This window comes from Delphinapterus leucas, chromosome 1 (assembly GCF_059928025.1).
Source record: "Delphinapterus leucas isolate spDelLeu-1000000601 "Yukka" chromosome 1, BTC_Dleu_Yukka2, whole genome shotgun sequence".
Classification (NCBI taxonomy): domain Eukaryota; kingdom Metazoa; phylum Chordata; class Mammalia; order Artiodactyla; family Monodontidae; genus Delphinapterus; species Delphinapterus leucas.
In genome coordinates this window covers 153,886,982-153,899,791 of record NC_143129.1, presented here as the reverse complement: position 1 = coordinate 153,899,791, position 12,810 = coordinate 153,886,982, and the positions used below count along the sequence as shown (strand labels likewise).

Genomic DNA, 12,810 nt, shown 5'->3' with positions numbered 1-12,810 from the left:
ACATTAAGTACTGGGGTTGTTTTAAATCAGGGTTTAATTTTTCCACCATCTCCTGTTGTTCTTATTAGGAAGACACACAATTCTTCATAAAGATAGTGACCTCCATTATAAAGCTTTGAGCAAGTACAAAATTGAGAATTAATGATGAAGCTGATTATTTTTAGAGAAGTCCAAGAATGAGGCATAAAGTAATGAACTGGGCTGAGCCCACGGGTGCAATGGTCACGGCACAGAGAAGCCTCGGAAATTGACCCCCAGCTTTCTTCGTGCACCCTCCATTCATCAACGCCTCTTACTCTCTAGAGAGCATGTCAGAGCCAAAGTGGCTGAACTACCCCAGAAGAGCTTTCTGGAGAACCATGAACATGCCTGCCACCACCACCCATGCCCCTACCCCTTCAACCTAGTGGCCCCTCTCAGATAAAGGATACAATTCAGCTGTTGGTCATCCTGGGCCATAGGTGGTATCCGGGATCAGACACGGGATGGAAAACCACCCTGAAATTCACTCTTTAACTTGTCGTACAGCTACATGACTGGCTCATGTTTAGATAAGCTGCTCAGGTCCATTGGCATCTTCTTATCAGCTGTAAGCAGGTGAGTTCTGTTCTAGCGAAATTCTGGGGTCTCAGTTGCCTGCCTGACTCATGGTATCCTTGACATTCACACCACATGGGACCTTAGCTTCTAGTTATCAGTGGGTACCTAGTAGCCCTCAGGATGGACCCAGAGGTGGTGGCAGCTGTGGTCCTGGTCTAGTTGCTCCTCCATCCCATGTTCTCCATTGATACTTTGCTAGTCAGCACCCTCTTGGTTGTGAATTACAGAAAACCGACTCATACTGGACCAGGAAAAAGTAGAAATTATTAGACTACTTAACTGAAATGTCCAGAGAGTGGAAATCCATATTTCAGGCCTGACTATATCCAGGGGCTCAAAAAATGTCATCAGTACTTGTTCTCTCCCGCTTTTTCTCCATTTCTCAGTATTTGGTCTATCCTGCTTTTTCTCCATTACTCAGTATTTGGTCTATCCCACTTTTTCTCCATTCCTCAGTACTTGGTCTCTCCCGCTTTTCCACCATTTCTCAGTATTTGGTCTGTCCCGCTTTTTCTCCATTTCTCAGCTCTGTTTCCCTCTATATTCATAGGCCTCCATGTGTTGTAGTCCTCAGTACTCCAGACATGCATCCTTCTAGCTCAGTCACACCAAAAAGAGAGCATGTCTTTCCCAAGCGTTCCCAAGAAAGTCCCAGGTTTTGAGCCTCATTGGACCAACTTAGGTCACATGCCTGGCCCCAAACCAATTACTGCAGCCAGAAGGATGACACACCTTCACCTGCTTATCCTCCCAAAACCACATGGCTCGTGAGTGGTGGAGGGGTGATCTCCCATGGGACAGTTGAGGTGCCCTTTCAAGAAGAAGAGACACAGATGCTGGAAATCCAAGCACAGGAAATGGCCATTGTATTTAACTTCCGCATTTCCTTCTGGAAGGAAGAATTTCCAAACTATTGTGTCACTTTACCCACAAACATTTCCTGGGTAGGAGGAATATATGAAGAAAGGTCCTTGAGATCCCTTAGAAAGGTTAGTGTCAAGGAACTTGACAATGTCTTATTTCTACTTTTCTATCCCTCTGGACAGTAATCGATATCTCATAGAATTTCTTGAGGTTGGAGGGGCCCTAACACTCTTGGAAATACTTGCACTGAAGGAGATCGAGGAGGAGGACAAGAAGGAAGCCATCAAGCTACTTCAGGTTATCGCAAACTCTGGCAGAAAGTACAAGGAGCTCATCTGTGAAAGCTATGGTGGGTACCATGTAGAACGAGGGTGTCACTTCTCCTGTCTCCCTGGGGGCCGCCCCCAGCACTGCTAGAGGAAAACGCATCACGGACCTGGTTGCACAGGAAGCGTTCTGTAGGGTGGACTCACTTAGCTCCTGTCTGGATCACCACCGGAAGACCCAGAGTTACGATTTTCTCAATTTATCTTTTGCTCAAATCTTTCCATGGTGGTTTTGGAAATACTTCATTTCAAGTATATCCTCTTTCGTGCATCCATTCAACAAAGATTTGTTGAGCCATTTATGAATAACTCTAGAAATAAGATTGAACTAAAATCGTTGAATATGTGTGCTAGGTATACGCTAAGGTGCTGGGAACACAAAGATGAATAAAATACAGTCCTTGTCCTCAAAGAGCTTACAGTGCCGTGAGAAAAGGAAATAACCCGGTAATTTCAGTATGTCCCACCAAGTGGTCTGCTTGAGGTGTGCACAGGAGATGCCATCCCCCACGCATCCCTCTTTAAAGCACTTCCCTCACTGCTCTTCCGTCATTTCTCCCCCATGGCCTCTCTGAGCCTCGGTGTATTTATCCTAAAAAGGGACTAACACCTCCCTCTCAGTGTAGTTTCCAGGGCTAAATAAGGTGGTATTTGTCAAAAAACATTTAGTGCTGAGTGCTATCTATGTGTTAGTTATCATACAGCAATCAAAAGTGCAAGTTTTATTTGTGCATTTTGCAGAGCCATTTTAAATTTTAAAACAGATTTTGACAACATGCCTACGTTGAAACAAAATCCCCCAGCCACCTAGGCACGAGGTGAAAACAGTAGCTATGCAACATGAGAACAGAGCCTCGATTTTGCTTTGACTGGACAGGCCTGGTTAAATACATCTTAATCCTATTACCTCATATTATGTAACCTTGAGTAAGGATTATTTTCATAAACCCCTTCCAATTTAGCATTTCCTCTCTCCTTTGCTCAGGTGTACGATCCATAGCAGAATTCTTGGCAAAGTCTAAGTCAGAAGAGACCCAGGAAGAAGTGCAAGTTCTGTTGGATTCTTTGATCCACAGTAATCCCAAGTACCAGAATCAAGTGTACAAAGGTCTAATAGCTTTGCTGCCCTGTGCGTCCCCGAAAGCTCAGCAGCTGTCCCTGCAGACTCTCAGGACTGCCCAGGTGAGCCCAGGCTGCATGCTCCGGTGGTTCTGATTCCAACTCAGTCATCTGACAATTACCTTCCACAGTTGCACTCCATGCAGGCATGAGAAACAGAGCTCAGCCTCCCACTGCATGTCTGCTGGTCTATCAGCGTTACTTCCAGGAGGCTAGGGCAGGGCAGAGAGTTCGTGTCTCCCAGCAGAGTGATTTGTCCTGTTTACTTAAGGATCAGAAAGATGTTGGCAGACTTAAAAGTGGTTGAGACAAGCAGCAAGGTTGATGAAAGGACCGTAGAAAAGATTAAAGGAGTCAGTTTGGTAGGGAAAGAATCCTGGTGCATTTGTAGGCAGCATGTAAGTGAAGAAAGAAGCCAGATCTCTGGTGCTTGGGAAAGCTCCATTTCTCTCGTTGTCTTCTGCCTTCCTCTCGGTGCCCTAGAATGCAGCAAAGTCAGCTTTGGGGCATGGCGACCACACGAAGACACCATGTAAGGAGGGAATAGAGGCTCCAAGAGAGGTTTTGAGATGAACCATCGAAAGCTCTCAGTAGTACAGCTCCAGGAAGGGCTGGAGGCAGGGAGGCAGTTAAGAGACCAAAGAGGGCTTCCCTGGTGGCGCAGTGGTTGAGAATCTGCCTGCCAATGCAGGGGACACGGGTTCAAGCCCTGGTCTGGGAAGATCCCACATGCCGCGGAGCAACTAGGTCCGTGAGCCACAACTACTGAGCCTGCGCGTCTGGAGCCTGTGCTCCGCAACAAGAGAGGCCGCGATAGTGAGAGGCCCGCGCACCGCGATGAAGAGTGGCCCCCACTTGCCACAACTAGAGAAAGCCCTCGCACAGAAACGAAGACCCAACACAGCCAAAAGTAAATAAATAAAATTAAAAAGTGACTGTACCATTTAAAAAAAAAGGAATCAAAAAAAAAAAGAGACCAAAGAGATGATACGGCCTGAACCATGGCAGGAGAAATTGAGGTGACCAGGTTGGACAGACATTTCGGAGGCAGAGTGTATGGGACTTGGGACAGTAAAAGAAAAGGAGTCAAGGGCTTCCCTGGTGGTGCAGTGGTTGAGAGTCCGCCTGCCGATGCAGGGGACGCGGGTTCATGCCCCGGTCCAGGAAGATCCCACATGCCGCAGAGCAGCTGGGCCCGTGAGCCACGGCCACTGAGCCTGCGCGTCTGGAGCCTGTGCTCGGCAACGGGAGAGGCCACAACAGTGAGAGGCCCGCGTACCGCAAAAACAAAAACAAAAAAAAGAAAAGGAGTCAAGAAGACGCCAGCTTTGGACTTAGACCACGGGGTGAGTTGTGTGCCACCAAGAGAACAGGAAAAACGGATCTGATTTAGGTTTTGACCCAATAAACTTGATGAGCCTTGGTGGCTCCCAAGTGCCCATTCTCAGGAGAAGGCCAAGCTCGTTGCAGAAGATGTAGATGGGTGACTTGTGCAAAAAATACTGAACCCTGAGCTCCCCTCCTGTAGAATTTGACAGCTTTCGGGTGGCCTTTAAGTTCCCCCAGGCAATTCTGATTCCTAGCTCAATTGAGGAATCACTGCTCGGGACATCTAGTAGAGATGCCCACAGGACAGTAGAAAATAAAAGTCTGAGGCTCCAGAGAGAGATCCGAGATGAAGATGGCAGTTTGGAGTTCATGAACAGAGAAGTGATATCCGAAAGAGTAGAAGTCAATAAGATGACCCCGGTAGAATACACCAAGTACGAAGAGAAGGAGCACTGCCAGCATTTAAGAGATGAGCTGAGGAAGAAGATCAGCAAAACATCTGATTATCATTATTGTTTCCAGTTTCCATTTATTAAGTGCCTCCTGCATGCCAGGCACTGTGCTCAGGGCTTGCTTACACTGTCTCCTTTAGTCTTCACAGTGGCTGATGGAGACAGGTATTATCATCCCCATTTTAAAGGTGATGCTAACAAGCCTTAGGAGGGTGTTCAGTGACTTATTCAAGGCCACACACTAAGTAGAAAATATATACCAAGTGAACATTAAAATCCAACTCTAACTCCAGAGTCCTTTCCATATACCACTCTGCCTCCTTGAAAAAGAATGATGGCAGGGGGTGGTGGTGGTGGTGGGATGAATTGGGAGATTGGGATTGACATGTATACACTGATGTGTATAAAATGGATGACTAATAAGAAAAAATAAATAAATAAATAAGAAACATTAAAAAAGAAAAAGAATGATAAGCCATAAAAGGAGAAGAGGAAAACACAGGGCTGTGAAAAGTAAGGGAAAAGAGTTTCAAGAAGAAGGACATGGACTTCCCTGGTGGCACAGTGGTTAAGAATCCACCTGCCAACGCAGGGAACACGGGTTCAATCCCTGGTCCGGGAAGATCCCACATGCCGCGGAGCAACTAAGCCCTTGCACCACAACTACTGAAGCCCTGGCACCTAGAGCCTGTGCTCCCCAACAAGAGAAGCCACCGCAATGAGTAGGCCCTGCTGTCCACAACTAGAGAAAGCCCACGCACAGCAACGAAGACCCATACCACAGCCAAAAATTAATTAATTAATTAATTTTTAAAAAATCAAAGAAGAAGGACATGATCAGTTGGCTCAAATACAGCAGAGAGATTCAGTGCAGGTAGAACAGAAAGCTGAGCTCAGCAGGAAAAGTTTTGGTGAATTAGGGGACTGTCTGATGGCAGGAAAAATTAAATTACAGCCACCTGTCAAAGGATGCATGGAGGATGAAGAAGTAGCTTCCCCTGGAAAGCTTAGGTGTAAAGGGGGAAAGAGCAGTAGCAAGAGGAGACAGAGTTGAAGGACGGTTGCTTTCAATCTGGGTGATCTTGAGAATGTTTAATGCCAAAAGACAGGAACCAGTGCACAGGTAGAAGACACAGACAGGAGGGTTGCCTCATTAGGTGAGATCCTGAGAGAGAGAAGATTTAGGATTTTGGATGAGTTCCACTCTCTCCAGCCTATGACTGTCTTCCCTGCAGCCAAGATAGCCGACTTATCCCTGCACCTCTAGCAGTGGCCAGCTAGCCTCCACCGAGTGCCTCCTGAGCCAGAGGGTTCAGTGGCAACCTCCGCAGAGTCTCTGGAGATTCCTGGCTGCCCATCTCCGCCCCTCCTCTCCAGAAGAAATTAACTTCAGACTTCCCTGCTGGCGCAGTGGTTGGGAATCTGCCTGCCAAATGCAGGGGAAATGGGTTCAATCCCTGGTCCTGGAGGATCCCGCGTGCCACAACTGCTGGGCCTGCGCGCCTGGAGCCCGTGCTCCGCAGCTGGGGAGGCCACCACGGTGGGAGGCCTGCGCACCGCGGCGAGGAGTGGCCCCCGCTCGCCGCAACTAGAGAGGACCCACGCGCAGCAACGAAGACCAACGCTGGCAAACTAATTAATTAATTTTTAAAAAGAGAGAGAGAGTTCTCCCTCCTTACTAGTATGCAAAAAATTGACTATAATGTTAAAAAAAAAAAGAAAGAAAGAAAGAAACTAACCTCTCGGGTGCGGGGCCAGGGCCCAGTGACTCACTGCTGCCCCCCTCTCCCCATTCAGCTAAGGCTGCCTGGCTGTTTGGAAGTCAGCTTTTCACTTCTCCCAGGTGGACTAGACGGAAAGGAAAGAGTAACCACCTTGTCCTGCTGTCTTTCTTGCCAGTCGATCATCGGGACAACACACCCCGGCATTGTGGACAGCGTGCTGAAGGTGCTACGCACTATGCACCTGGAAGTCCAGTATGAAGGTAGGGGAGGCGGCCGGGTCTGCTCCAGACGGCACAAGGTGGCCATGAGAACTAGGCAGCTTTGCTCTGAGACGTTTTCTCCTATTCACAAAGAGCCTTAGTGAGTGTCCCAGGCAGCCTCGGCAGATGGAAGGTGCTGGCTCTGTGCTGATGGGCAAGCTATTCAGAAAACGACAGTCACATTCTGGGCCTGGAATCAGCCACATGCTCTAGCAGTTGTTAGAATGTGCCTGGGTCCAGAGCTGGCTCTCGTTCCCAGACTTATGTGGCATTTCCCCTCCAAACAGAAATCACCCTGAGGACTGTTCTTCTAAGAAACCAGATTGGGTGAAGGTAGTATTAATAAGTTTTCATTTATTGAGCATGCCTATGTGCCAGCCACTTTCCATGCATTGCTCCATTTAATTCTCAAAATAACCACAAGAGTATAGATTCTGGTACATATTAGGTATTCAAATGTTCAAATGAATGAATGGTGGGGGTTGGCATTTTTATGTTTTTCAAGCTAAAGCACTGAAGCACAGAGAGATTAAGTATGCTTCCCAAAGTTACACAGCTGACCAGATTCAAACCAGATCTGTCTGACTCCAAAGCCTGTGCTTTTAACATGCAGCACATGGCAGGTGTTTCCAGGATGTTATTTCCTTCCCTGCTCTTCCGATGGTTCAGAGAAGGGAGATTCTGTTTTCAACAGGAGAGATCAAGGAAGCGTTCTCTGGGAAGGTGGTATTTCAGCTGAGCCTTGAAATATGGGAAGGTAGAAAGCAGAGAAGGGCATTCTGGAAAGGGGAATGGTGTAAAGGAAGGCCCAGACACAGGGAAGTACAAGATGTGTCTGGGGAGTGGCATGGAGATCATTTGGTGGTAGCAGTCTCAGTCTAGGAAGACCTAGGAAGGTAGGCCAGGACCAGATCATGGAGCACCTTGAATGTCAGATAGAATAGCAGGCCAGAGCCACAGGGAGACTTTAGACTGGAGTTGTTCAGACAACAAAATGGAGTGTGCTGATCTAGCAGGATAGAGAGGCCCCAGGAAGAGAGAGGAGGGACAGGACTGGGGAGCGCCTGGGTGTGGAGAGTGAGATGGCACATGAAGGGGGAATGGGCCTAGCCGAGGAGGCCAGGGCAGGGAGACCCATAAGGCAGGAAGGGTCTGGGTGACACTACATATCGGGATTTCTGTGCCCAGGATGACAGGCTGAGCCCCAGGTCCAGGAAGCCTAGGAGGGTCAGAGGGAGGAGGCCGGTACCAGGGTTAAGGTATACAAGTGAGACCCTGGGGATCAGCAAAGGCCTGGCGCTCACTCCCAGCCTAGATTGTTTTTTGGAGGCAGTGTTGAGATTGAATGCCCACCTTATCTTTCCTTCAGCAGCACTGTCAACTTTGTATTTGTTTGACCCCTGCGGGGGTACATGGACTCCTGTGTTGGGAAGTAATGCTATGTTGGAATCGGTTACCAGCTGGAGCAGAGCCTCCTAGCTGGGGAGGAGTTGCCAGGTGGAGTGGTAGAGGCACCTAAGCCAAGGTCAGGCCCAGCAGCAGGGAGTTGTTGCTGGCATTGGAGCAAGGGGGTGAGCTGGCGGTGGAATCATGTCAGGAGGCTTAATCAAACAGCCCCGAGGAGACTAGATTGAGTGGCGCTGTGACCTCCCTCCCCTCACCCAACTTCCACGTGGCAAAGTGACCATTCCGCCACTTCCCGCCTTAAGCATTTCTTCTCTGAGGGCTTCCCTGACCTGCCGTCACCCCTGCCCAAATGTCAGCCTCCTTCCTTTTTACCATCTTGCTCCCTCCTCCCCGCCAGCACCTGCCTCCATTGGAGCAGTTATCTCCAGAATGGTAACTTCCCTTTACATAGACTGTGCACAGTTTCCGTGCAGCTCTCATAGTTTTTGTCCTTATACCCCCAGCACAGTCCCCAGCGTATGTTAGGTCCTTGGTAGGTGTTTGTTGAGTGCGTGAGGGAGGGAGGGAGTCCTGCACATGCACACTGTATTAGTGACTACCTGCCTAAATGCCTTCCCCTCTGAGCAGCTTCAGGGCAGGGACAGGGTCTGATTCATCTCTTTTTCCAGCTCAGGGCCTGGCATATAAAGTGTGGTGTGCAGTAGAAATTTGTTGAATGAATTTATGCAAAAATGGCTTTGCTTCAGTTTCGCTGATGAAGTCCTCCAGAGTTGAACTGGCCCAGCTTCTTCCCATATCAGGCCCAATCTAGAGTCCTGCTGCGTTTATTACGTAACAACTGACTCTGGCAGAGGCAGCAGGAGCATGAATTGTCACTGCCTTTTTGGTTTGATGTCTGCTGGTGTGAAACTGTGCACCTCAAAATAATTTCGGATAAGCCAGACTCGTAACAGGAGTACAAGAAATGTCTGTTGAATGAAAGAATTATTCTTTTTTTACCGGGCACTTCAAAATAGTCTTCGTGGGCTTCCCTGGTGGCACAGTGGTTGAGAGTCCGCCTGCCGATGCAGGGGACACGGGTTCGTGCCCTGGTCCGGGAAGATCCCACATGCCGCGGAGCGGCTGGGCCCGTGAGCCATGGCCGCTGAGCCTGCGCGTCCGGAGCCTGTGCTCCGCACGCAAAAAAAAGAAAAAGTAAAATAGTCTTCGTGTCCCTGGGAATATAGAGCATGCATGTGCATTGATCGTCCACCAGGGGGAACTATTTCACACGATTGGTGGAGTGGAAGTTAAGGGCAAGAATATGGTTCTCAGTTTTCACGGCGACTCCTCCAAAGGCAGGGGAGGGAAAGTCTGACAGGCCCCAAGTCTGGGGCCTAACACTGATGACCGGAGAGGATCAGAGATGAATTTCTCTGAGTTTGAGGACACCAAATTGCAAGACCAAGGTGGAGCTCCCCCAGGATGGTGGCAACATCAGGGGGAGCCAGTGATACAGCTGAAGGGACTAAGCTTTATAAGGGCTTGCTTTTTAAAAACAAGTATTAATTGAACATCTGTGGTGTGCCAAGTACTATGCCAAGTACTAGGGTTTTGTCTGTGTCTGTTTGTTTGTATTTGAGGAGAAAAAGGAATGGTTTGGAAGGAGGAAGTTACGGAGGCCGTGCTCTCTACCCTGCGTGCTGCATGGGGCGGGGGATGACATCCTTCCCTGAGAAGGCTCCAGGGAAAGTGGATTCTCAGGGGCAGTCCCGTGAAAACAGGAGGTGGAGAGGTTCGGTGGGCCTGGTGACACTTTCCCTCGCAGTGGGCGTCTGTGATGGAGGAGCCAGGAGATGACCTCACCTCCTTTTCCATTGAGACCTTCCCCCCCTCCAAACCTACCAACCTGCCTGGCCTGTCACCCACCTCCTCTACTCTCTTTCCCGTTACAACAGAGTGTCCCTACTCCCGTCACAGGCCACCTCCTTGACCCCAAGTTCCCCTCCAGCTCCTCATTTTTCCATTTTCTTCCATCATATTGGGAATAAAATTTGAAATACCTAGTTTTTTCAGCCCAGATGGCTAAGTGGAAGCTGTGTATCTTAAGTGACTCTTTACTTTCTGAGAGTTCTTAGGGCCAAGGCACACGGTTCGGAGGAGGAAAAGGAGAAGGAAGGTAGGAGATGATAAGGCTCTTGAGCTGGGGGGGCGGGGGGGTATTCTGGCTACCTATTTCTTATAACAAGCCACCCCAGTTTTAGTGTTGTAAAACTATGACTATTGTATTCTCACATATTATGTAGGTCAGGAATTTGAACATGACACAGCAGAGATGGACTATGTCTGCTCCATGATTCCCGGGGCCTCAGTTGGAAGACAGCTGGGACCACAGCGGGAACTTGAGTGAAGCTGATGAGGACCACTCTTACTGATTTTTCTTTTTGTCTCGGGCTCCAATATGGCTCCACATGGCACTCTTACTGTTTTTATTTAACATTTTGATAGGTCGTTCTTCATTCATTTTTTTGCATTGATTTTTTAAATTGCATTAAAAAGTATCTATTTTGATTACTGGATTTTGATCTCTCCCTTAAATTTTGCATCAGAGGCAAATGCTTCACTTGCCTCACCCAAGACCAAGCCTTGAGCAGCACAAGGAGGCTGGGATCTTCTGGGTCTTGAAGGTGGGACTCAGAGCTGGGACTGTGCACTGCAGCACCTACATGTGGCCTCTCCCTGTAGGTTAGACTTATCTCAGCTTGGTGGCCAGATTCCAAGAGGAATCCTGAGTGAGCTTCCAAGACATTCCAGACCGAAGCTGCATAGCCTTTCCTGGCCTAGCTTTTTTTTTTTTAATAAATTTATTTATTTTATTTTTGGCTGTGTTAGGTCTTCGTTGCTGTGTGCGGGCTTTCTCTAGTTGCAGCGACCGGGGGCTGCTCTTCGTTGCGGTGCACGGGCTTCTCATTGCAGTGGCTTCTCTTGTTGCAGAGCACAGGCTCTAGGCACGCGGGCTCAGTAGTTGTGGCTCGCGGCTCTAGAGCACAGGCTCAGTAGTTGTGGTGCAGGGGCTTAGTTGCTCCGCGGCATGTGGGATCTTCCCGGACCAGGGATCGAACCTGTGTCCCCTGCATTGTCAGGCAGATTCTTAACCACTGTGCCACCAAGGAAGCCCAACCTAGCTTCTTAAGTCACATAGCATCACTTCCTGGCCAGATTCAAAGGAAGCAAGTAGATCCCACATCTTGATGGGAGGGGGCTCAAATGATTTTGTGGCCAAGCTTTAAAACCACTGCAGTGGGCCGTGTGGGGCACATATGTTGTGGTGGCTCCATGTCTGTCTAGGTGGGATAAGCTTCTCTTTCTTCCTTTTTCTCCCCTTTCTCCATATTTTCATGCAGTTTCCTGAAATATGTTTGTCTGGCCAAGCTGGGTTTTGTAACATTACATCTCCTCCATACGCATGCAGGGGCCCCTGGAGGAGGGGTGGGTCAGGGAGCCCCATGTTGAAGGTCGTGGGGAAAGCCCTGCCCTTCCAGGTTCCTACAAAAGAGTGGAAGAGGAAACCTGGGACCAAGTAATGGCTTCTGGTCCCCACTGCAGCAGATTCTGATTGCCCATTCTTGTCTGTTCTTCACTTTGAAGTAGAAATACCTGGGGAAAGGGTCCTGACACTTACATCTGCTAATTTCTGAGGATTGTTTGGTTTTGGTTTTTTTTTCATGGAATTAAGACTTCAGAATTTCTTTTAATGATGATCCCATTCAGTCTAAAAGAGTCAAAATTAAAATTAAGGGAGGACTTCTCCAAAGTGGTCCTGCCTGGAATTTATCTCGATTTATAATGGAATTAGTGGCAGGCAGGGACTTAATCATGACGAGCAGTCTAAAGCCACAGAAGTATTCACTCACTGGTCTCCCTCCCTGGAGAAGAGAAATGTCAAAGTCACAACATTTTTTGGAAGGAGAAATTAATTCTGTTGGGAATTTGAAGTATATACGTGTGTGTACATATATTAGTATCTGTTACAAATAAATTATTACCTTAGGAACATAAAAATTACTATGTATGACTTAACTAGAAACAGATGAATCATTGTAAATTAATTTGCCAAGTGTATGCTTACCCAAAATTCAACTGGCCAGAGGACCAATTTGCTGAGTACCCAATTCACCAAATTACCAGTTTACTGAAAATGTTTACTTTAAATGTTTAAAATATTTAAAGTGTATAGCAGTTCCTCTTGGTTGTATTGGTAGGGCCTAGGAGAGCTGGGAGAAGCCGGAACTTCTGAGTTCTCAGGGGTCTCAGCCTCTCTCGGCCCCTCAGTACCACTTTCTGCCCTTGGTTGGTCCCCTTCTCTGACCCTTGCCCTCCCTTTCTCTGCCCCACCCCCTCCCCATCCCCTCTTCTCCCAAGGATGGGCAGTCTAGGCCATGTAGCATGGTGACCTCCAGCAAGTTTCCTCACCAGGTCCCCCCTCCTTGCCCCTACTCCCTGCCACTGCAGCTACAGAGAGCTTGGGCAGAGACAAATGAAGATTCCTTAAAATGTTGCTATGAAGGCCACATGAAAGGCATTATATTCAAACTTTGCAGAAATCCACAAAAGCTGTTAAATCAGTCCATCTATATTCATTACCTATTGCTATATAACAAATTACCCTAAAACCCAGTGACTAAAAAAAAAATAAACATTTATTATCTCCCACAGTTTTTGTGGGTCAGGAATCTGGGAGCAGCTTAAA

The 12,810-nt window shown here is 48.1% G+C and overlaps 1 protein-coding gene across 1 annotated transcript in view; it reads left to right on the top strand.

Moving 5' to 3' along the window:
- The window catches only part of ARMH1 (armadillo like helical domain containing 1), a 39,102-nt gene that overhangs the window by 7,680 nt on the left and 18,612 nt on the right, over positions 1–12,810 (top strand). Inside the window, exons 2-5 of the mRNA XM_089894351.1 lie at positions 529–597; positions 1,647–1,813; positions 2,776–2,972; positions 6,590–6,674. Of these exons, the coding sequence (XP_089750477.1) occupies positions 529–597; positions 1,647–1,813; positions 2,776–2,972; positions 6,590–6,674 (518 nt within the window). The remainder of the gene's footprint in view (positions 1–528; positions 598–1,646; positions 1,814–2,775; positions 2,973–6,589; positions 6,675–12,810) is intronic.